Raw genomic sequence first — 19690 nt, 5'->3', positions numbered from 1 at the left:
GACAATATATAAACTAACTTGTCACTCTCAAGGTCAAGGGATAGGTTAAAGTACTTCCAACAGTCCGGTGAGGGACAGGTTCTGTGGCCACCAACTGCGCCACGAGGTCAAAACTAGCCCTGCTACGAGGTCCGGTCAGTCGGATCCCGTACCTCGGTCCACACAGGCCGCTTTTGTAGCTTACAGTGGGCGCAGCGACGAAAGCTCCTCCACCATCATGGAAGGAACGTATGGTCAGAAATGACCACGGCAACGATCGATACAGGAGCCCGCAACCTTTGCGATGACCTGTAAGTTAGCAGTTTTTGGTTACAGTAAATGACAAGAAAGCCGCCTTGAAAACCGCCATGCGCAGAAGAAGGCGGCCGACGACTTCACAGCAAGGCCGGACGTCTCTTCGAGGTGGTGGTCTACGTCTGTGAAAGATGCATACGCTACATGCACCGTACTGCACCAGTAACTCTGACTCTACCCAGTCTGAAAAATCGCAAGACTACAGTAGAAATGCCAGCATGTCTGCTCGCCGTCCGCTCACTCGGAAGGGCTCAGAATCACGTCTAGGTAACTTGCTCTCGTACCTGAAGCACCAGAGCCTGCATCGGTGCTGCCGCCACCTTCAGTACGAGTACTGGTATCATTGGTCTGGATTCCGGACGAGGACGCAAAACCACTGTAGTCGCCTGAATTGTCCCGACGACGATATGTAGCCTCTCTGAAGATAGTTTGGCAAGCTGCATCGTCTGGTCTGTATCTTTTGGTTTGGCATCTGCTCGCTATGAACGAGTTTTGGCTGCCCGGACTTTCACCGAGTGCATCAAATTCGTCTGCAGGCATCGTCGTAAGTTCGGTCATGACGCTGTCGATAGTGGTTTTATTACCTTTGGACCCTTCGATAAGTCAATGAGCATCTGTCAGTGCTTCGGTAGCAGATCAGCGTTGTTAGGCGTTGACTTACGTGGATTCCTCAGCTTTGAGTATTCCGTCTTTGAGTTCAGTCTCTTCACTCGTTCTCGCTCGGCATCCTTGTCGTTCATGGCGATGTTGATTGTATCGCAATGTGGTGATAGGTTGTGTTTGATTCAGGAATAAGTTGACTTACTTGTCGAGCTGACTATAGTACAGTTGTCGGAACGAAGGGCTTCTCTGTCAATTGAAATACACCCTTCTCGTACTGACCTCGTGGAGTGACGGATCACTCCCAATTTGCATGGGCAATTTCGATGACCCGGTATCTCAAAAGAGAGTCCGGAGTCAGGTCCCAAAGGTGGAAAGTCTGTGTTGTCCGGTTGTGAAAGGGAGATACAAAGGTGACATGCTCTAGTGTACCAGGTTGAAATGCCTTCTTCGCCGACAAGCAAAGTGCTCTTCCCTCAGCAGCAGCTCCTTCGAAGATTTAGAAGATCTTCGATTTGGAGACGGTAAGATGGCCATTGCTGTTCAGGTGACTTGAGGGAGATAAGCATGAAAGGATTGAGGAGAGCGTGCACAAAGGTGATGACAGCTCCCTTTCAGTTTTACTGCGTCGACGCTATCATGCTGTTAGACACCCTATGGGGTGTGGCTCAATACAAAGCTGTGGAACATGTTCGTCGATACGCAGCCTTATGTTGAGCTGATGGCTGCCGATATACGCCATATTGATTGCTGTGTCAAACGAACTGTACATACACGCTCAATTTCTACTCCTGCCACAAGTACAGTGACTTATTGCACCAGTGGATCTGCCACTGGGCAGTCTTGTACGATTCGAAAAGGAGTAGTAAGCCTGCAACAAGTCTCACGCATCGTCCTCTTCCTCGGAAGGGTTCAGCATAAAGGCTATGTCATGCTCCTTGGCCCTCGTGGCTGCATGTCGGCTCGTCCCGCCAAATGATGCTGCCTGGCTAGCATAAGGCCCGACAGGTGGAGGATATCGATGCCCCTGAGAGCCGAAATCTGAATCTGACCGTTGGCTCGAAGAGGGTTGTGTATACACGGTACCAAAAGAGGAGCTTGCAGCAGTGGCCGCGCCGTAGGGAACATATCCCTGAGAATAGCCTGGCTGATTGTGAGAAGGTTGGACGGTGGACCAGGGTGACCCGTACGATGTGGGTTGCTGCGGCATCAGCTCCCCCGCATGAAACGAGGGCGCAGTGACCCGAGACGGATCACTTGCAGCTGAAGGATTGTCTGACGCGGCCGAGTTGGTGTGCCAATTGTGTTCTTTGATGTACTCGCGCAACTGACCAGCGGCACCTAACACAGCTTCTTTGATTTTATCCCGCTCGCCATCCCGACCGTCGAGAAAATTCCATCTGGACATGTTCATCATCGCGTCCGTCTTTTTCTTGTCCGACCCACTCAGCCTGCTCAGGTTCTCGTAGGTTTCGTCAGGGAGCATTGCGATTTTCTGCGTCCTGCTCGTGAAGCCTCGGCGAAAAGAACCCCGCGTTTTGCCATCCACGTCTGCTGAACCCTTGAGACCTAAAATAAGTCACATGAAGAGAATGATCAGTTTAGTCCGAGTTGCCGGAGACTGAAAGTAGACTCCCAGATCAAAACAACTCACGCCAGCCATAAGTTCCCATGAGGGCGATCCAGCGCTGCTCTGCTGGATTTGCCAGAGTGATCCCCATGGGCGCTAACATGTCGAGATCGCGCAAGTACTGATCCACGAACTGCTTGTCAGTGAGTTCTCCTGCAGCATAGCGCTGTCGGGTTCTCTGCAAGCTCTGATGCATGTCATCAGATTCATCAGGCCGCCCATGAGATCCTGTCGAAATGGGGCTCGTATCGGCGGTGCCCCTTTCGGTAAGTGAAGGTGGGAACCTAGCCGATCCAGAGCACTCCGATTCTCGAACATCAAATTCCCACTGACTGGCGGGGTGTCTTTTGTGCGAACGCTTTGTATGGGAAGCCATGTCGACTTGATTCGCTTCCTACTTGAAGTGTTTCAAGAGGCGAGAGAACTATTGAAGGCACGAAAAACATGAAGGGGAAATATCAGCTATCCATTTCAACCTCATTCGGTACTCTATATACAGCATCCTTGTCGATCAGGGAGGACAGGAATCAATCCTTCAGCGATACGACAACCTCAGACGATTTACAGGAGTCAAGACTGAAAGGTGCTCTGTTGATCTCTTATTATTTGTCAGCTTCCCTTCGAGTGTTGAGAAGACGAATTTTATCAAGGGAAGGTTAGGAGTCATTACACAAAACGGCGCTCATACTTGTCGTGTCAGCTTGAAGAAGGGGACCGCCATTTACAAGGAAGCATCTTTTCTCATGCTTTGACAGTCTTCACAAGATGGTCGATTACTGGGTGCAGTGAGGTCACCGCGGATCTGCACGCGGGAGCAATGGGCGATCTACTCTCATGGCAATCAGCCTAGCTTTCTGGCAATGTGAAAGTCGGAAAGCCGTTAGCTGGGAAGACTTTTTCAGATCAAGAGCCACAGAGATCAGGAAGAATAATATTCGGTGTCAGCTTCAAGTTTTATCCGATTCTTCACGCCTTGAGTGCCTAGATCGAGCGGCGGTCCAGCGAAAACAGGCTCCTTTCCGTCCAAAATACAGTGCGTCAATGATGTTACATCGTCGTCTACCTTCATGCAGTGCAGACTCCGACAACGTCCCTCGTGCCCTTGTCCCTCATCCCTGGACCCATCCAACCCTCCTATTCTAACCCGAAAAAACGCCCACTCTACTGTTCAACGATAACGGTAGTTCGCTCGGAAATGTAGATACCTGCGAGTCATTCTCCGTCAGCACTTGGCGCATCTTACTGAAGTGACTGAGTACTGGGGAAAACGAGGGAACACTGACCATCCAAGAACTTTCGGATATCCTTGTCCTTGACTCGGCACTTGTCGGTGATGGAAGCAGCGGATTGAGAGACCTTCTCGATGTCGTTACCTTGGAGGATGAGCTCGTCCTTGACGTCGGAGAGAGAGACCTTGGTACCCTCAAGCATGGGACAGTCTCGGACGAACTTCTCGCCCAAGAAGTTTCGGATCTGGATGGCGGAACCGTCATCGGAAGGGATGGCGTTGATGGGGAAATGCGCGTAAACGAGACGCATCTTGTAGAGGAAACCCTATAACACAGAAAACAAAACCATGTCCAATCAGTACTTGGTCGCTGTGTGATACCAGTGCGTCGAACCCACCTTTGTGACACCGGTGATCATGTTCTCGACCAATGACTTGACTGTTCGGAGACAGGCAACGTGCTTTCGGGCACCGTGCCAAACGGTGAAGACGACCTTGGAACCCTTGGCGGACTTTTGCTACAGGACGAAAGGGTGTCAGCGCCGTGATCAAAATGTTGGATATGCCAGTCCAGACAGAAGACGAGTCGATGTATTGAAGGAGATACCTCGACGGCACTAGTGGATCGAGACACTACGTCGACGAGCCCTAGTCCCTGGTGTCGATAGGAAAGGCCTCGCCTCTGTCTACAACATTCGCTTCCACTCTCCCAACCCTTCCATCTCATCCAAGTGTCCTCGCTCCTCAACGTCCTCGCCTGTCCTTCGTTCGATGACCCCCTTCCTTCCTGACCTGACTATCCCATGTTCTTTGCGACCGCCAAACCTCATTCTCCTGTCTCGTGGAGCCTTCCACAGCCTGCTTGCATCTCCCGCATGATTCCTTCATTTGACACTCGACTCCAACACTCACCAACTGGATGTCCATCTGGATGTGTCCAACGTTCTTGACCAACTTTCCCCTAGGTCCCTCGACGGTGATGGTTCGGGCCTTGAGAGCGACGGTGACGCCCTCTGGAACTGCCAAAGTCTCGATGGAAGAGATGTCCTTCATTTTGTGCTGTGTCGATGAATAATATTGTGTCGGAAGTGGATGTTGTTGAAGATTTGGCGAAGAAGTACGAGTAACGATTCGAAAAGCGAAGTCGAAAGCGAAAGCGAATCAGAGAGAAGTGGGAAGCAGCAAGAGACTGTCTGTCAGTGCACTGCGCAGATCAAGGATTGTATGTTCAGTCTGCACTCACGAGTTTTGTTGATGGTTGAAGAAGGAGAGAGAGCTTTCACACCAAACAGTCAACTTTGGACAATCTTGAACCGACACTACAGACGACAGACCCACTCGGTACAGCGCAAAGGATGAAACCCTGCTCTATACTACATGCATTGGGCCATTTGCTGGCGCATTAGAGAGTAAGAGAGAGAGAGGGGCTCTCCACACAGCGGAAATCTGAGTGGCGGCGAAATGACAAATAGCGACCACGGGGAAATGGGACTACGAGTGTGGCAGCTAAATCGGCTTTTGTTTATCACCGATGCTTCCGCTTTTGACTTTAGGGGTTGTATCATGTGACGACCCAGAGTGATGAACGCTCGAGCCTCCACTTGGGAGCCGTCGACGAGTCAATTGTTGACGCTATTCGCTGCTCAATCCCGGTCCACATCTTTTTCATACACACACAGACCCACAGCTTTTCCGTTCTGTGTGTTGCGTGGCATCCTCACTCAAGCTCTGCCTGTGATCCTATCCTCGTCAATGAGCTTTCCTCAACTCATCTCATCTCGACTGAAGAGCAATTCCGTGGGATTCGTCATTGGAGCGGTCCGTGCTCTCGTCCACACAAACACAGTCTGAATTGTTTGCTGGTGGCGTATTGCGAAGATGTCGGTGGATTCGTTGTGAAACAGGGTTGTCGGCTGATTTCGAGGCCTCGTCAACGGACACGGACACTCAGGCGCATATCTGACGCGTCTCTGACAAGTATGAGGCGAAATCACAGAGGGTGAACGTGATTGGAAGCTGAGGCTTGTTGACCTTGTATTGGAATACATTCATGACAACAGCCCATCCACCATCAAAGTCACAATGATCGTCCATCATCATCTCACATGCTCGTCACTCTTAAACATTGCTCGCTTACCATCGTCAGGCTCTGACCCGTTGTCTCCTTCGCTCTTGACAGCCGATCTTCTCCACTCACATGATTGCTTCTTGACTCCGGGCCAGTACTGCGCTCGAACCCTCAACTTCCGGACCAATCCTTCAATTTGTTTCACCGATCAACGCGGAGAGGGCTTGATGAAAGGAGGGTGATATATATTTATTCATTTGTGGGCTCTCTCTAACCCAGCCCCGACTTAATCCTCCGTGTACCAGACATGCGCTAAGCTGTGATGTTGATGATACTGTCAGCAAGATATGCACCTGTCGAGAGCACTGGTCTGCCCAATTCGATCTCTCCCACTTTTTCTTTCTTTCCCAATCATCGACAGTATATCGTTCATCATCGCGCGGTTCGTTCGCTTCCATATACAGCCCACCAGCGAGACACAGGACTTCGCGCCCGTGACAGCCTCTTGGACCGACTCACAATAAAACGGTGAGTTTCGGAGTCCTTTTCCCCGTATACACAGACATCCTTTATGTTTGCCACCCGACCAACATTGCATGTTTGGCATCACATCATTGTGTACTCACTCAAAGGTCGATCATATGATCGTTTCCTCGTCGTCAAGCATCACCATCGTCTATCGGTCAGCTGCAATGATGATCACCTCTACCCCCTCTTTCACCATCTTTCGCATTCCGTGCTCAGTTCCTCGTGCTACTCGCACCGTACCTCTAGTAGAGTGAACCTCAAGAATTAAGGATGGTAGGCTGACCTTATCTAGGATCTCGCTCTGGTCCACTTGGTGTCTCGTCAAGTAACAGGACTGTGAGTGCTTGGAATTTCATGCTCCCTGGCTGCCTGCTCGGACTCCGTCTCTCCGGTTGATCCGTCCGATCACAATGTTTGACACACATCGCCCTCCTTCTGTTCCGTTCTGTCCGCATTCCCATCATGCCTGTTCTCCTTTCCTATCCATCACTTCGTCTTGGTCTTTCATGCCGCTCCATCGCGTCAATGGTCATCCATCATGGTCGCTCATTCCACTCGATGCTGCCCCAGACCACCGCGAGACCGAGCTGGTGCTCAGACATCTTTCTCAGCCTCGTGTTAGAGATCTCGGCTGTTAGCTGTTTGACGCTTTGATCGTCCCGACGCCACATCAGTGTCGCTTTTGTCCCTCCTCCACTCATCTTTATCTCTTTCTCTCGTCCCACGCCTTGCATGTTGGCCTGTGCGTCAATCATCGACTAGTGGCTAACATTTCCCCCCCACCCGGGTCTCGCAGACCTACCATCCCTATTACTGCCCCTGTCTTTCCAAGTCTTTATATATGGCTACGTCGCACCCATTTACGATCCCTCCCCTCTCTTTCTTCCACTTTGTTATATCTGTTAGGTCACTGGTCTTTTCCTGAATCTCCCCGGTACTTCTGTCCTTCCATGTTTGCTAGACTGTGCGGAGATCAGCCGGACTGATACATCTAAAGGTCGCCCCTCTGCAATCCCGCTCCTAGCCACAGGAAGCATCTGGGACGACTCAGTGACCATCAATCACGATCCCTGCATACACGGTCATCGATTATTATTTGGCGCTATAATTGCGGGTCCATCTTTCTTCATCGCGTAGTCTTCGTCCACATCATCATGCAGAGGGAGTATCCGTACTCTTGGGCACGGTCCCCTCACTACGCATCGATCACTGGTGATCAGCCCATGGGCATTTCTTTCGAGTGAGTCTTCTTTGTAATCATACATGGCCGTCTTCACCACACAACCAACAAGCATTCTTCGATTCTGACTGGACCATTCCGAACTCAAAGGCGACCTGTTTCTTCTCCGTCTGAGATTCTTGAGACCCCGCACCGACATTATGCCTCTCATGAAGTCTATGCACCATCAGAGTCGCCGACACCCTCTCCTGTCAGTGCCAGCTTTGGGTATCCTCGGTAGGCTCCTGGTCCCGTCTCGCTGGCTCTCATCGTCAGCTGTCATTTATGAGATACGACTGACCTTTGAACACGTAGTATATCTGCGCCACCCCCTGAGACTCAGCATGTCAGCGATCAACGAAAGCCGGTGCGACGACTCGGTACCGCCCCATCGCTCGAACAGCTCCTAGGCTCTGATTTGCGTACCATATCCACTTCAAAGTGTCTCCCTTTCCGATCATGCATAGACTGGAAAGCCGCAGCCCCAGACGCTACCAGCATCGCACACGGCCACTACCCATACGGATATTCGTACGGTCCTCATGCCGGTTACTTTCCCTCCGTCGGCTACAACACCACACCTTCCACCTCGTCGACCTCTCCTACCTCCGCTGCGTGGCCCTCGTCAACTCTCGTCGGAGGACATCTTTCGCACAACGACCAACCGGGTTACATTCCTTCCCCTCCTACCTCTGCCAATTCTTATGATCTCTCCACACCATGGTATGATAGATTCTACGATACTGGCTCCCAACATTGCCAAGGTACGATCTCCATGGACGTCTTCAGTCGTGTGCCTCAAGACGATGAATCCTATGAAGAGACCAGGTCGGTATCGTCGGTGGACGACGATGAGGCCGGCGATGGCTCTTTGAGCCCCGAAGACGATAACGAAGACGAGAGCCGAGATGCACAATTGTTGGACGTGGTCAGGAATGGTATCACATATACAACAGATGCAGAAGTCTCACAGACCGATCGCGTGAGTGGTGACAATTCTTTCTTCTGTTCCGTTGGTGGTCGAGGGTCGTCGGACCGAATGCTTATCAGTGCCGAACCGCGCCAAACACAGATCAAACGGAGGTGTTACTCGTGCGACGAAACCAAAGCGAAAACCTGGCGAAGATCACGCATTCACCCCGGTCGGATCGTGAGTCTCTCCCCACATCGTGGGCAGCATTTCCTATCGGCTCATTCGAATCCGAATCCGAATCCAAAAGGGGCGATGAAGCTGAAACTCTACTATAGCTGTGTAACCGGTGCGGCTTGTACGAAGCCGAGTACGGGGTCGACCGACCTCTTGATCTCGACACTCATCACCGGAAGTATAGGTTGTCAAGCGATTACACAGGGGCTGAAGTGGCACGGCCTCAGCCTCAGACTATGAGGCGTCGACCGGCGAGTGATATATCCATATCCAATGTGGAAGAGCACTCTGCTGATATTGATTGCTTAGTCTGCGCGTTGTCGTTCGTCCAGGCGTGGGTCCTCCGCTTCCAGTGTTCCCACCGATCGTGCCTCTCTCAAATTCACTCTCGGTCCAGAGGCTTCTGATGGATCAGGCGCACATCGATGGTCCACAAATGGGTCAAGGAGAGCAAGAGCAAAGCCGTACTAGGTGTGATGAGGTGCGACGTGACCACTTGTTGGACGGCAGGAGCACGTGCGCTGTGCTTGGAGTGATGTTGGGTGTGTTTGTTGTTCGGAGACTTCCAAGCATCTTGCCGGGTATCGGAGAGAGCTATGTAGAATTGCGGGATTGAAATTTCGATTGCAGACAATCTTGTCCTTATTGTATCTGTACGATGATAGGATTAGGAAACGGTCTTGAATCTAATTGATGGAAACAAATGTGTTCGGGATCATGCAAACAAGGGCTAATGGACCCCTCTGCACATATCCGACGCAACTCCAGCAGCCACGATCAAAGAACGAGCAAAGTTATATGGGTATAGATGCATTCAAATGACAGAATTCCACCCTTGCTTCCTGAGGCCCTCCTGTACGTTGTTAGAAGCGGAATACAGTCCTTTTGCCAATTATCCACTTCTTCTCGCTTTCTTGGATTCATTGAGAGTGAATTCAAGGCCGTCATGAATTTGTATCATGAGCCCTCTCTGCGTCTCACCCCTCGACCCACGGTTGGTCCGCCTGATCCCGTTCCTCTCCTCTCCTCCTTCTCTTGCACTAAGCTTGAGGCTGAGGGTTCCAAGGCCCCGCGTTGCTCATACTACATCCACCCTTGCATTTACAGGTCCCACCGAGGTCGGATGGCAGGTTCTCTTGAGAGATGTACTGGAGCAGTTCGGTCTTGTAGCCTTTGCCGAGGATGTGGATCTTTCGAACGGTGGCTTCGTCCAACCATGGCTTGATGAGGGACCAGACGGTGGAGAAGAGGTATGGAGCCTGTTGGGGAGAGAAATGGACGGGCACAAGAGGGTGATGAGATGCAACGAAAGGAACGATAGTCGTGAATGTGAGAATCAGCGTCGAAGGAGAGAAACGGATTGTATGCGACTTATCAGCAACACTCTTCATTATCGATTTTCTTGACTCACGTTGATGATGAACATGTTACCCATAGTCTCGGGCTGCGGTGATGCAAAAGCGCAAAGTCAGTCCGTGATCCGATTAGCCTAGCGCAGTATAGCGATACTTTTGACACGCACGTCTGTAAGTATGAGTTGTCAGCTTTAAGCTCTGTAACCGCCATGTGCATATCTTACTCACAGTTGTTCTGACCGATCGCACTGGCTGCGGACACGTAGTCCTTGACTACAGATCGACGCCATGCGCGTCAGCTTCCCGTCTTTCGACGAATAGACCGTATGAATGCTGCACGACCGCAACCACTCACCTCTGTAGAAACTGGAGATTCCAGCGTTGTACAGATCCAGAATGGTACAACTGGTCTCGACCAGATGTCCGACCTCCTTCGAGCAAGCCTTGCATCTATCTCCCAGGAACTTCTCGTATTCGGAAACGAGATGTTTGAGCTGTCTCTCTTGCGTGGTGAGGGCATACAGCTTGTTGATATCTAATTTACCGAGTTGCTCGATGTAGATTGGTCGTCCTTCCTTGTCTGTCTTGTGGTAGAATTGAGGGTAGTATTTGTCCACCTCGGACTGTTCGGGGTAGTCAAAGCCGTTCCTGCAGCATGAAATATAAGCGTCAGTAAGCCGCGACATCTGCTTATTTGACACGACCAATGATCGTCTTGATATGTCATAGTACAGCTCGATGAGAGGTACTCGACCCACGCAGCGATGTCATCCGCACCAAACTCCTTTCTCCACTTTTCATTGTTCGCCCACATCAACTTCGCCTTTGGCACATCAAACTTCCTCGCACGGAGGAATCGAAGGAGGGTACTGTCATCGAACCTGTCGTATCCGATTCGAGCGACAAGAGCCTCCGCATCCGCCGGGATCAGTCCTTCGGATAGCAATTCTTGTCGGAACTGGGTGAGCGTGTGTTGTTGGGAGTCGGTACTGGTGGTTGGTCAAGCGACGTCAGCGAAGAACAGATATCAAGGCTGAGGACAGAGCAGAGGCAGCAGGAACAGGGCGATGTAGCGCGTACAGGGATCCACTCACAGATGTCCGGGATGACCGGCGAGAGCAGCGGTGGACTACAAAGGATTCCTGTAGATCAGCGACGAACGTGGTGAGGTGCAGTTGTTGGTCGGAGCTTACGGGCATGTTGGAGATACCTGAGATTCAAGGAGAGAAGACGAGTCGAGCAAATTCTCGCAGTAGTCAGTTGATGGGATGTATGAGATCCGTTTACTCTTCAAGGATGATTCTACCCCACGATCAATGTAGATGAGATAGTACGCGATGAGAGAGCAAAGTCGTGTTAATCCAAGATTGAATGAGAGATGGTGACTTTGCTTTTGGTGGTTCGTGACGCACTCTCCACCATTCTCGCACTCTGACGCACTTTCATTCACCGGGATGAATTGGGATAAATTGATCACAAGGATATTCCCCTTTGTTATTTGTTGTTTCGATAGGATTTTGATCCCGTCTCTAATATCAACTTGTTGACGGCATGGTTACGCGCGTAATGAAAGACAAGTGAATAATAATGAGAAGCCAATAATAGACGCACAGCCACCGCAACACAATACACCGCGTCTCAACCATCAGCATCATCATCACTACTCCCGCTAGATCAATACCGCTCTCCTCTCATACACCCGACCTAGACATACATACTACTACCCTCTCCCTCAAAAGATGGCATCATACCTGGGTAGACCCTCGGGCGGTGATTCCCCTTTTGCCATTGGTGATCGTGCGATGCGAGATACTTCTTCACCACAACCGCCCAGCCAGAGGAACCCGACACCGAGACAGAACATGCCACCACCGGGTCCGGGTTCATTGACCACCCCTAGCCCGTATGGGAGCGTGAGCGACGAAGCGAGGAGGAGATACGAGGAGAGATATGCCAAGAAGAAAGCGGAAGAAGCAGCGAAACTTGCAGCGGAGTCACAACCACCTCAACAAATACAACAAATACAACAACAACAACAACAACAACAACAACAGCCGGGACCTCCTGGTGGGTATCATCCACCTGCACAACAGCATAACAGCTATCAACAACAACCACCTAGACCTACCTCACAACAGCAGAATTATCCTCCGAGACAACAATATACCTCTCCACCGCCCCCTCAGAGCGGGTTCGATCCTCGTCAACAACAACATTATCCACCTCCCCAGCAACAACAACAACAACAACAAGCACATGGCTACGGTCAACGTCCACCTTCACTCCAACGACCCCCACCTCCTCCCCAGGGATATCAATCCCCACCACCACCACAGCAGCAGCAACAACAGAGATGGAGTAACACCCCGTCTCAGGGTAATGGCGGACCACCACCTCAACATCAACAATGGAACCAAGGCGGACCTCCACCACCTCAGCAACAACAATGGCAGCAACCCGCACAACACAGTCCTCCTCCCCCTCCTGTGCCGGCGGAAGACCCAGAGCTTCGAGCGATGTGAGTGTTGTCGAGCTCTGGTCATATCTCTCGCCAGCCGGTCTACTTCTGGCTGGGTGAAACTGCAGCCCGTCCAATCGCTATCTGGCTGACACGAAATGTGGGGCCTTGATCCAGGTTCAACCAATTTGATTCTTTGCGATCGGGTCAGCTGAGCGCTTACGATCTTCAACGGCTGCTTGCCAAAGATGCGACGATGGACGCTAGAGAAGACTGTGTCAAGATGGTACGTCTAACATGTGACATTTGCTTTTGCTCTGATCCTCCATCACCAAGAAATAATTGACACAATAGCTGATGCGCGATTGATACAGTTGATGAGTGAGCTACGGTATCATCGACTTGATCGCTCGGATCACTCACTAACTTGAGCCTTTAGACATCTTCGACACGGACCGAAGTGGGAGTATCAATTTCATGGAATTTGAGGGGTTGTATCGATATATCCAGGTGAGCCGGGCGATTCTCCAGATGTAAATTATGCTGATCTTCTTTTCATCTTTCTCCCAACCATCTCAAATCTTCGTTTCGCCTTGTTCCTACCCATGCGCTATACCGTCAACCCGGGCCTCATCTCATCGCTCGAACACTTCTCTCATCCCATGACCATTCATACTTGACGTGCTGCACCCCGATCCTCACCAATTCAGGATTGGCACGGCATCTTCCGCCGATTCGATCGCGACAATTCAGGCCTCATCGATCGAAAAGAACTCCATAACGCTCTTCTGGGATTCGGTTTCTCTCTTCCTGGCGAGATGGTCCGCAAGCTCGAGAAGAGGTTCGCACCCCCTCCCATTCCTGGTCAACCGCCTGCCAAGGGGATCAGCTTCGATAGGTTTCTGATGGCTTGCGTGACCGTGAAACATTACACGGAAGGGTTCAGAAGGTGAGTCAAAAGTTTCGATCCGTTGTTGCTTAAATCAAGGGCGAGCTCCTGGAGTGAAGAATACTTTCGGGACGAGAGGGGTGGGAACGGGATTGAGGTTGAGAGGGAGTTTGAAACAGGAAAGGAGGAAGAGTGAAGAAGTAGTCGAGAGGGAACGCTGGGCTGATTTGTCGTGTATACTACAGAGTGGATGTGCGAGGAGAAGGAAGAATCACGATGGACTACAACCAATACGTGAGTTGAGTGCTGTCAAGCCCGATTGTTGAAGTGCAATTCAACGAAGCTGTACTGATGCGTATCTCTACTCATGACAGATGGACATGGTCCTCGATGCTCCGAGCTAGCTGTTTCATTCCTAATGGCAACGGTACAGCAGCGAGTACGTCGAAAGCACGGACGGCGAAATACGCGATCATCCTTTCCTGACAAATATCACGAACTCTGATAATACTACGAACATTTGATTATGCAACAACGATACCATGTTGCGCAGAGCCAGCTTCGTCTTCTCTGAAAGTGTCACGATGGCGTAGGAAGTGGCTTGACGGTCCAACAAACAAGTTCATGTCATACGATCGATACAAAGAGCCACTTCAACCATTTCACTGACATCTCAGTCTCGAGTGCATTACAAGATAGCCTGAGCGTTCGGCGGACTGGCAATCCCTCCGACGACGTTCAAGACCATACTTGTGAAGAAGAAAGTCCATCTTCCGAGTTCCTCGCATTTCTGAGCGAGCTCGCGCAGGTCAAACAGTTCCCCGATGGGCATTCCCCAACCGCCCAAGAAGACTTGGTGGTTGGACAAGGGGGAGAGGGATGGCCAGGATTCGTATGCGGGGCTGTTGGAAATATAAACGGTAGGGAGATTGCATGATGCGATAGACGTGACGAAAGACAATTAGCTATGACTTATCACACGGTGGACAGAGGGACCTCGTGGATCGAGATCCCAGGAGGTCGTGACTTGTTGTGCGTACCAGGGAATAGTAACAATTCACTACTTCACTAACCAATCACTAACGACCGCTGCTATCCTTTTCTCCCAATGCCATCTCAACACCTCCTCGCTATGTGCCACTCCACAACTCCCGTTCACCTCCCTTCCTCTCAACTCCTCTCTCTTCGCTTTACTCAGATCGATCGTCCCCTCCGTCCAACCCGTTCGCACGACCAATATGTCTCCGGGGAGGATATGCACGCCAAACTCCTCGGCGCAAGCGAGGAGCGTGGAGTGGTCGATCGAGGAACGGTTTGAATGTGGATCGAGGGGAGGGAGAGAGTGTCGGGAGAGATAGAGGGGGATGTCGAGGAGATGTGCTTGTGAAGTTATGGGTTTGCGGATGAAGTCTGCAGGAGTTGCACAGTCGGTGTTAGTGGTAGCTCTATCGCAGCCAGTGTGGAGAGGTGAAAGGTTTGAAGTGTGATCCCGGTCTCTTTGCTCCGCAGTCACAGAGAATCACACAGACACGTCTTGAGATGGTGTTGGCAACTCTTGCGAGATCGTAGCGAAAACAGCGATACTCACTATGAATCCCATGCTTGATGACCGACTTGTCGCTCGCTTCTTCCAAAGTCATACCACCGTAGAACCTGTTTGGGACGGAACATACAGATCAGCGGTGGGCCAATCAGCCACTGGCTAACCTCCGGCAACATTGGGACAGGTGGGCTGCGGTGTCCCCAGAGAGGAGAAGGTTGGGGGAAGAGGCGTCCATGCAAAGACACACGAGTCGCCCACCTGTATTGACCTTTCTCAGGATAGTTCTGATACGGATAATGTCTGAATCCGTCCCATTGCGTAGACGATTGGGTGTTGAACGAAACCTCGTCGTCGTTAGAGTGACCGCTACATTTTCTGTGGATGACAGGTTGACGCAATGTAGATCAGCAAGGTTACTTGTTGTCGTGGTTTTGTAGCGTAACATATGCGGGCGGGGAAGCGGAATGGATCTCGTGGCTTTGAAGAATCGGAAATCAATGAGGTGATCGAGACACTCTTGACGTACATCTCGTGAGATAGACCTTTCCTCGACGGATGGACTGGCATAAAGCTCATAGGTAAACTGTTGGCTAAAGTGTCAGCAATCGATGACAGCCCTGCCTCACAACTCATCATCGAATACGAATCGGTCAAGTACATGGTCCAGGAACAGCAAAGCCAAATTCTCACTTGAGGTTGATAGCTATCCCTTCCGTGATGGTATCCTTCCCTCGCTTGATCGCCTCAGGGGTGATCAAGTTCAACCGACCCAATTCGTCGTCGGGACCATACAGACCCCAGGCGTTGTAGGGCGGTCCGGGTTTGATGAGTGGGAGAGAGGAGAATGGAGGGATATCAGGTGAGCTGGACATCGTGTGATATGCGTGACGATCTCAACTGTCTGTGGGAGCGATAGGTTGAGACGACAGAGAGAGAGAGAGAGAGAGAGAGAGAGAGAGAGAGAGAGAGAGAGTTGTGGCTTAGACAAACATGAGCGGATGCCAGGCGATGAGATAAAATATAGAGGCAGAGGGCTGTAATTGTAAGTTATGACGTCGCTTTCACTCGGTAATCTAATCCCGTCGGAAACAACTTGGATATCTGTGCGCACAAGCATCGCTGTCAAAGATGCGTCTGATCCATATCACTGACTACCGAACCTTCTTATGCGAGTCCCCCATCTGAAAATGATCACTAGCTCCAGATCGGCCATCAACTCGCTTCCAGAATTGGGATCAGATATGAAGTGGATAATGCTCAGGCGGACAACTGTTCAGGAGGGAGCTTGAACACGCCCTTCTCCTCAAAGTAACTACAACAGAGCGTCCTTGAGTGACTCTTCAAGTGAATGACCTGATCACCAGGCCACGTCAGCGTTCTTGACTGTGGAGTTCGAAATTAAAGGATTCGCTTCGCCATCCGGTGGTCTCCACGTTTGATCAGGTCCACCTCAACCAAGTTCCTTCTGGGCCTTGGTGCTGTCGATCTTCCGTCCTTTGCCGGAAGTCGGAGAGGGTCTGTCCGGTTCACCCAGGGGGAAGTAGGCGTCGAGGTCTGGTCGGACTTTGCGGAAGATGTCGACGATGGTCTGGAAATCGTACACTAGATGTGAAAGTGGATTGGGGTTGGATGAGAAGCAGTCCCAAATAGCAAAGAAGTAATTTAGTGCATGAATGAGGAAGTAGGTAAACAGTAGAGGAGAGTTGGGGTTGTGTGTAAGGTACGCCGTATCCCACTCACTTGCACCACTGATCAGATATCTCCCACTCTTCTGCTTCGTGATAGCGACTCAGATGGCAAGAGCGACAGCACGCACGTCGATCCAGTTCGGTCGCGGGCTCCATACCGGTCCCGACGGGCTTGTCGTTCCTCCAATGAGAGGGGGGATTTGGAAGAGAGATGAACCGGCCGTGATGAGTTCCGATGGCGACGTCATGTGGGTGGTCGGTCCAAAGTTCACTGTGCAAGCGCTGTAATGTTTTCAGGTCTTACCGGTCCTGCCGGCACATCAGCTATGATCAGTCCGTGAATCTCGATAGTCCTTCGATGCCGATGCCGTATCGAAAAGATCGTTTGTCCCGACACCGACAAACAAGTGCACAATCTCGACCACTGGAGGGGGCACAGTAGACGTAGCTCCAAGCAGAACTTAAAACTTACATAGCCACGAGCGCAGCCAGATGAGCCACGCCCTTCACCCGTTTCAAAAGTCCTTGAACTTGTCCAACGCAAGAGGATCAGTGAAATCGTCAATCACAACGACTTCGACCTTTTCCTCCGCCACCCATTTGGTCTAAGCGGGCAAGTGCTTGACTTTTTCAGCTGGTGCGGAGGAGCGGACCGGGCCTCGAATCGACCATCCGTTCTGGAGGAAGTGGACGGCGGTGTGGACGGCGATGTAACCGTTCCGGCCGGTCAAAGCGAGGATGGGTGCAGGGGAGGACATTGTGTGTAGGTTGTCTCATGATTGAGATGAGTCGGGTGACTAGTAGAATCGTGCTGTAGTGCGGGCTGAAGGTGATTCAAGAGAAGCCGGACGGTAATAGATGCATGATGCCAACACTGATCATACTCTTATACACCCTTTCCGCGATGTGGGTCACCTTCGGCCCGCTCACTAAGCCCGTCGGGACCCTCTCACACAATTAATAGTCCTCGCTCGTCAATCATCATCCCATCACATCCCTTCGTTAACCAACACGTCGTTACCTCCCCCACAGTTCCAAAGCTGATCTAATCGATAAGATTGACAGCCATAATCTGGAGTGCCACATTCGACGATAGGCTTATTGAGCTATGAGATGAATTACCATGGGGGGCAGTTTGAGCCATGAGCTTCCTCCACTCCCACCACTCGTAAGATCTCCTGACGATGGTGGTGTTGCTGTTTTGATGAGATGGGATCTTCATGACGCACCCATTGCATTCTGTCGCGCTAGGTTCTGAATTTCTCGTGGGATCGATGGTAACACTTCCCGAACTAAGCAATGGAAGATGTACTTTCCTCGCCCGACTTCTGCACTCTAAGCTTCTGCATGAATTGCTCCGTCCCAGACATCCGCTAGAGATGGTAATGATACTCGTCGATGCGTGCAACAAACAGGTCGAGGTAGCAGCACTGAACTCGTGGTCTTCGGGATGGCAGACTGGGCTTGTGCAGAGGAGTCGAAGGGTCTATCGTATATGGGTCTTGAATTGGCCATTGCTCTCGAAGCTTGAACGACTTCGGCGGGCACGAAGCTGGGTGATTTTCACGAGATTTGGTCATACTTTGATGTCCGTTCCGCGGAACATGGAGGTCATGAAAGCTTCTTCAGCTGGGACGACATATGAGGGATCTGGGCATTGTGAACCTGGCTCGAAATTCGGTGCAGAGCGCTGGGTCCTCGTGCGATAACGGGTGATAAGCGATCATGTACATTTTCGACTCTTTCTCGATCAGCATGTCTGGGTCTGCGGTCGGTCTGATCGGAAAGCTGTATCACTCAGGACCAAAGAAGACGCACATGGAGATCAGCAAGCTCTTGATGCACACATGCAGGACAAAGGAAAACGGCACACCGAATCTTTCACTGTCCAATACGTTCCCTTCTCGATCCTTTCCGCGTCGTTCTTCGTCTTGTTCACTCTAACAAAGCATTTACTGGTTGAGAGGGTGTGTCTCACCGAGTTCTGCCTCCATGTTCAGGCCGAATCACTTAAGTGTCGTGTATGGTGAACGAGGAATAATCTCAAATTGGGGTCAAGCCAGGGGAGGTGTAGGCCTACACTTACTTTCCAAATAGGTCCACATGTCTTGTACCATGGCCATCTCTCTTCCATCGCATCGTATATCTTCGATGGCTGTCAGTCAATCTCCCTGCTGTGCAGGACGAAGGAAATGATCGCTTTGGACATGACTCACCTCGCCAAGAGTCAACATCCTCCTTGGCGATGCTGCAATGACGATCCTGATCGACTGAACATATGTGAGGTCGGGTTTGTAGGCTTCTCACACAATCCCGGGGATAGTCTTGTCAGCGGATGCATGCCGTCAGGACCGCACGCATACCTTTGCCATCCTCATCATAAGCATAGGCCAAGCTCATAGACAGTCCTCCTTCCTCCTCCCATTTCCGCCAACACCCCTCTGAGATAGTGACCATCTTGCTCCCGCCTCTCGGGACTCCTTCACCGATATAGCCAATGTTGATGGGAGGAGTGAAAGGGTTATTTCGATAGCGGGTCAGGTCGGATCGAGTGAGGACAAGCCCATAGCTTTCAACATCTGCATCCAATGTCGAAGAGATTCCGAAAGATCTCACGATGGGGCAGTCGAGTGTTGGACGAGTCACGAAGTCTGGATGAGTGGGTGCTGTAGAGGGCTTGGCCATAGCGAGAAGAGCATTTAGGGCGTTGTCGTCGCGTACCGGAAGGTATATGCTCAGTCATCGATAGAACGTCAGTCAAAAGTGAGTAAACTTCTTGTTTACACGCAATCGAAGACATGAAACGATCTTTTAAACCATGACTTGCAGTTCAAGCGCGCTCCGAACAGCAGTAAACAATTCGATAGTGAAAGCTTGGACCGGTTTCAAGGGGGTTCGATCAGTGGGTTGCGAAAAGTTAGTATTTCTGAGGAACTGGTTGTCTGGCGAATCCGAGCGACCGTTCTCTGGAGATCCTTCTCCAATGATGGCATCTCATGCAGTGACCCGATGCCAGCCAATATGCAATCTCCTGATTGTGCTT

General features: G+C 51.1%; 7 protein-coding genes across 7 annotated transcripts; 2 read left to right on the top strand and 5 right to left on the bottom strand.

Annotated features, from left to right (window-relative positions):
- Positions 1-1777: 1777 nt before the first annotated feature.
- On the bottom strand, positions 1778-2900 carry IAR55_003166 (uncharacterized protein; the record flags this gene model as incomplete). The annotated part of the gene is made up of 2 exons (XM_066946275.1): positions 1778-2463; positions 2549-2900. 2 exons carry the CDS (start codon positions 2898-2900, stop codon positions 1778-1780), a joined length of 1038 nt encoding a protein of 345 aa, XP_066803776.1.
- A 785-nt stretch (positions 2901-3685) lies between these two features.
- Positions 3686-4805, bottom strand: IAR55_003165 (60S ribosomal protein uL6; the record flags this gene model as incomplete). The annotated part of the gene is made up of 4 exons (XM_066946274.1): positions 3686-3729; positions 3808-4078; positions 4151-4270; positions 4665-4805. The coding sequence occupies 4 exons, from the start codon at positions 4803-4805 to the stop codon at positions 3686-3688; spliced, it is 576 nt and encodes a 191-aa protein (XP_066803775.1).
- Positions 4806-7502: 2697 nt separating this feature from the next.
- IAR55_003164 (uncharacterized protein) lies at positions 7503-9250 on the top strand (the record flags this gene model as incomplete). Its single annotated transcript, XM_066946273.1, has 6 exons — positions 7503-7588; positions 7679-7804; positions 7883-8549; positions 8640-8717; positions 8816-9048; positions 9130-9250. 6 exons carry the CDS (start codon positions 7503-7505, stop codon positions 9248-9250), a joined length of 1311 nt encoding a protein of 436 aa, XP_066803774.1.
- A 504-nt stretch (positions 9251-9754) lies between these two features.
- IAR55_003163 (uncharacterized protein) lies at positions 9755-11268 on the bottom strand (the record flags this gene model as incomplete). Its single annotated transcript, XM_066946272.1, has 8 exons — positions 9755-9973; positions 10126-10158; positions 10231-10238; positions 10298-10342; positions 10425-10717; positions 10828-11058; positions 11164-11198; positions 11263-11268. 8 exons carry the CDS (start codon positions 11266-11268, stop codon positions 9755-9757), a joined length of 870 nt encoding a protein of 289 aa, XP_066803773.1.
- Positions 11269-11808: 540 nt separating this feature from the next.
- On the top strand, positions 11809-13820 carry IAR55_003162 (uncharacterized protein; the record flags this gene model as incomplete). Its single annotated transcript, XM_066946271.1, has 7 exons — positions 11809-12587; positions 12705-12813; positions 12902-12908; positions 12967-13037; positions 13238-13476; positions 13662-13710; positions 13791-13820. 7 exons carry the CDS (start codon positions 11809-11811, stop codon positions 13818-13820), a joined length of 1284 nt encoding a protein of 427 aa, XP_066803772.1.
- Positions 13821-14104: 284 nt separating this feature from the next.
- IAR55_003161 (uncharacterized protein) lies at positions 14105-15831 on the bottom strand (the record flags this gene model as incomplete). Its single annotated transcript, XM_066946270.1, has 6 exons — positions 14105-14318; positions 14490-14826; positions 15005-15069; positions 15218-15334; positions 15486-15542; positions 15650-15831. 6 exons carry the CDS (start codon positions 15829-15831, stop codon positions 14105-14107), a joined length of 972 nt encoding a protein of 323 aa, XP_066803771.1.
- Positions 15832-17982: 2151 nt separating this feature from the next.
- Positions 17983-19332, bottom strand: IAR55_003160 (uncharacterized protein; the record flags this gene model as incomplete). Its single annotated transcript, XM_066946269.1, has 6 exons — positions 17983-18199; positions 18284-18435; positions 18521-18631; positions 18734-18802; positions 18864-18946; positions 19011-19332. The coding sequence occupies 6 exons, from the start codon at positions 19330-19332 to the stop codon at positions 17983-17985; spliced, it is 954 nt and encodes a 317-aa protein (XP_066803770.1).
- Between the last annotated feature and the right edge of the window lie 358 nt (positions 19333-19690).

The sequence above is a fragment of the Kwoniella newhampshirensis genome, chromosome 5 (assembly GCF_039105145.1).
Source record: "Kwoniella newhampshirensis strain CBS 13917 chromosome 5, whole genome shotgun sequence".
NCBI classification, from domain to species: domain Eukaryota; kingdom Fungi; phylum Basidiomycota; class Tremellomycetes; order Tremellales; family Cryptococcaceae; genus Kwoniella; species Kwoniella newhampshirensis.
This window is presented reverse-complemented; position numbering and strand designations above follow the sequence as displayed.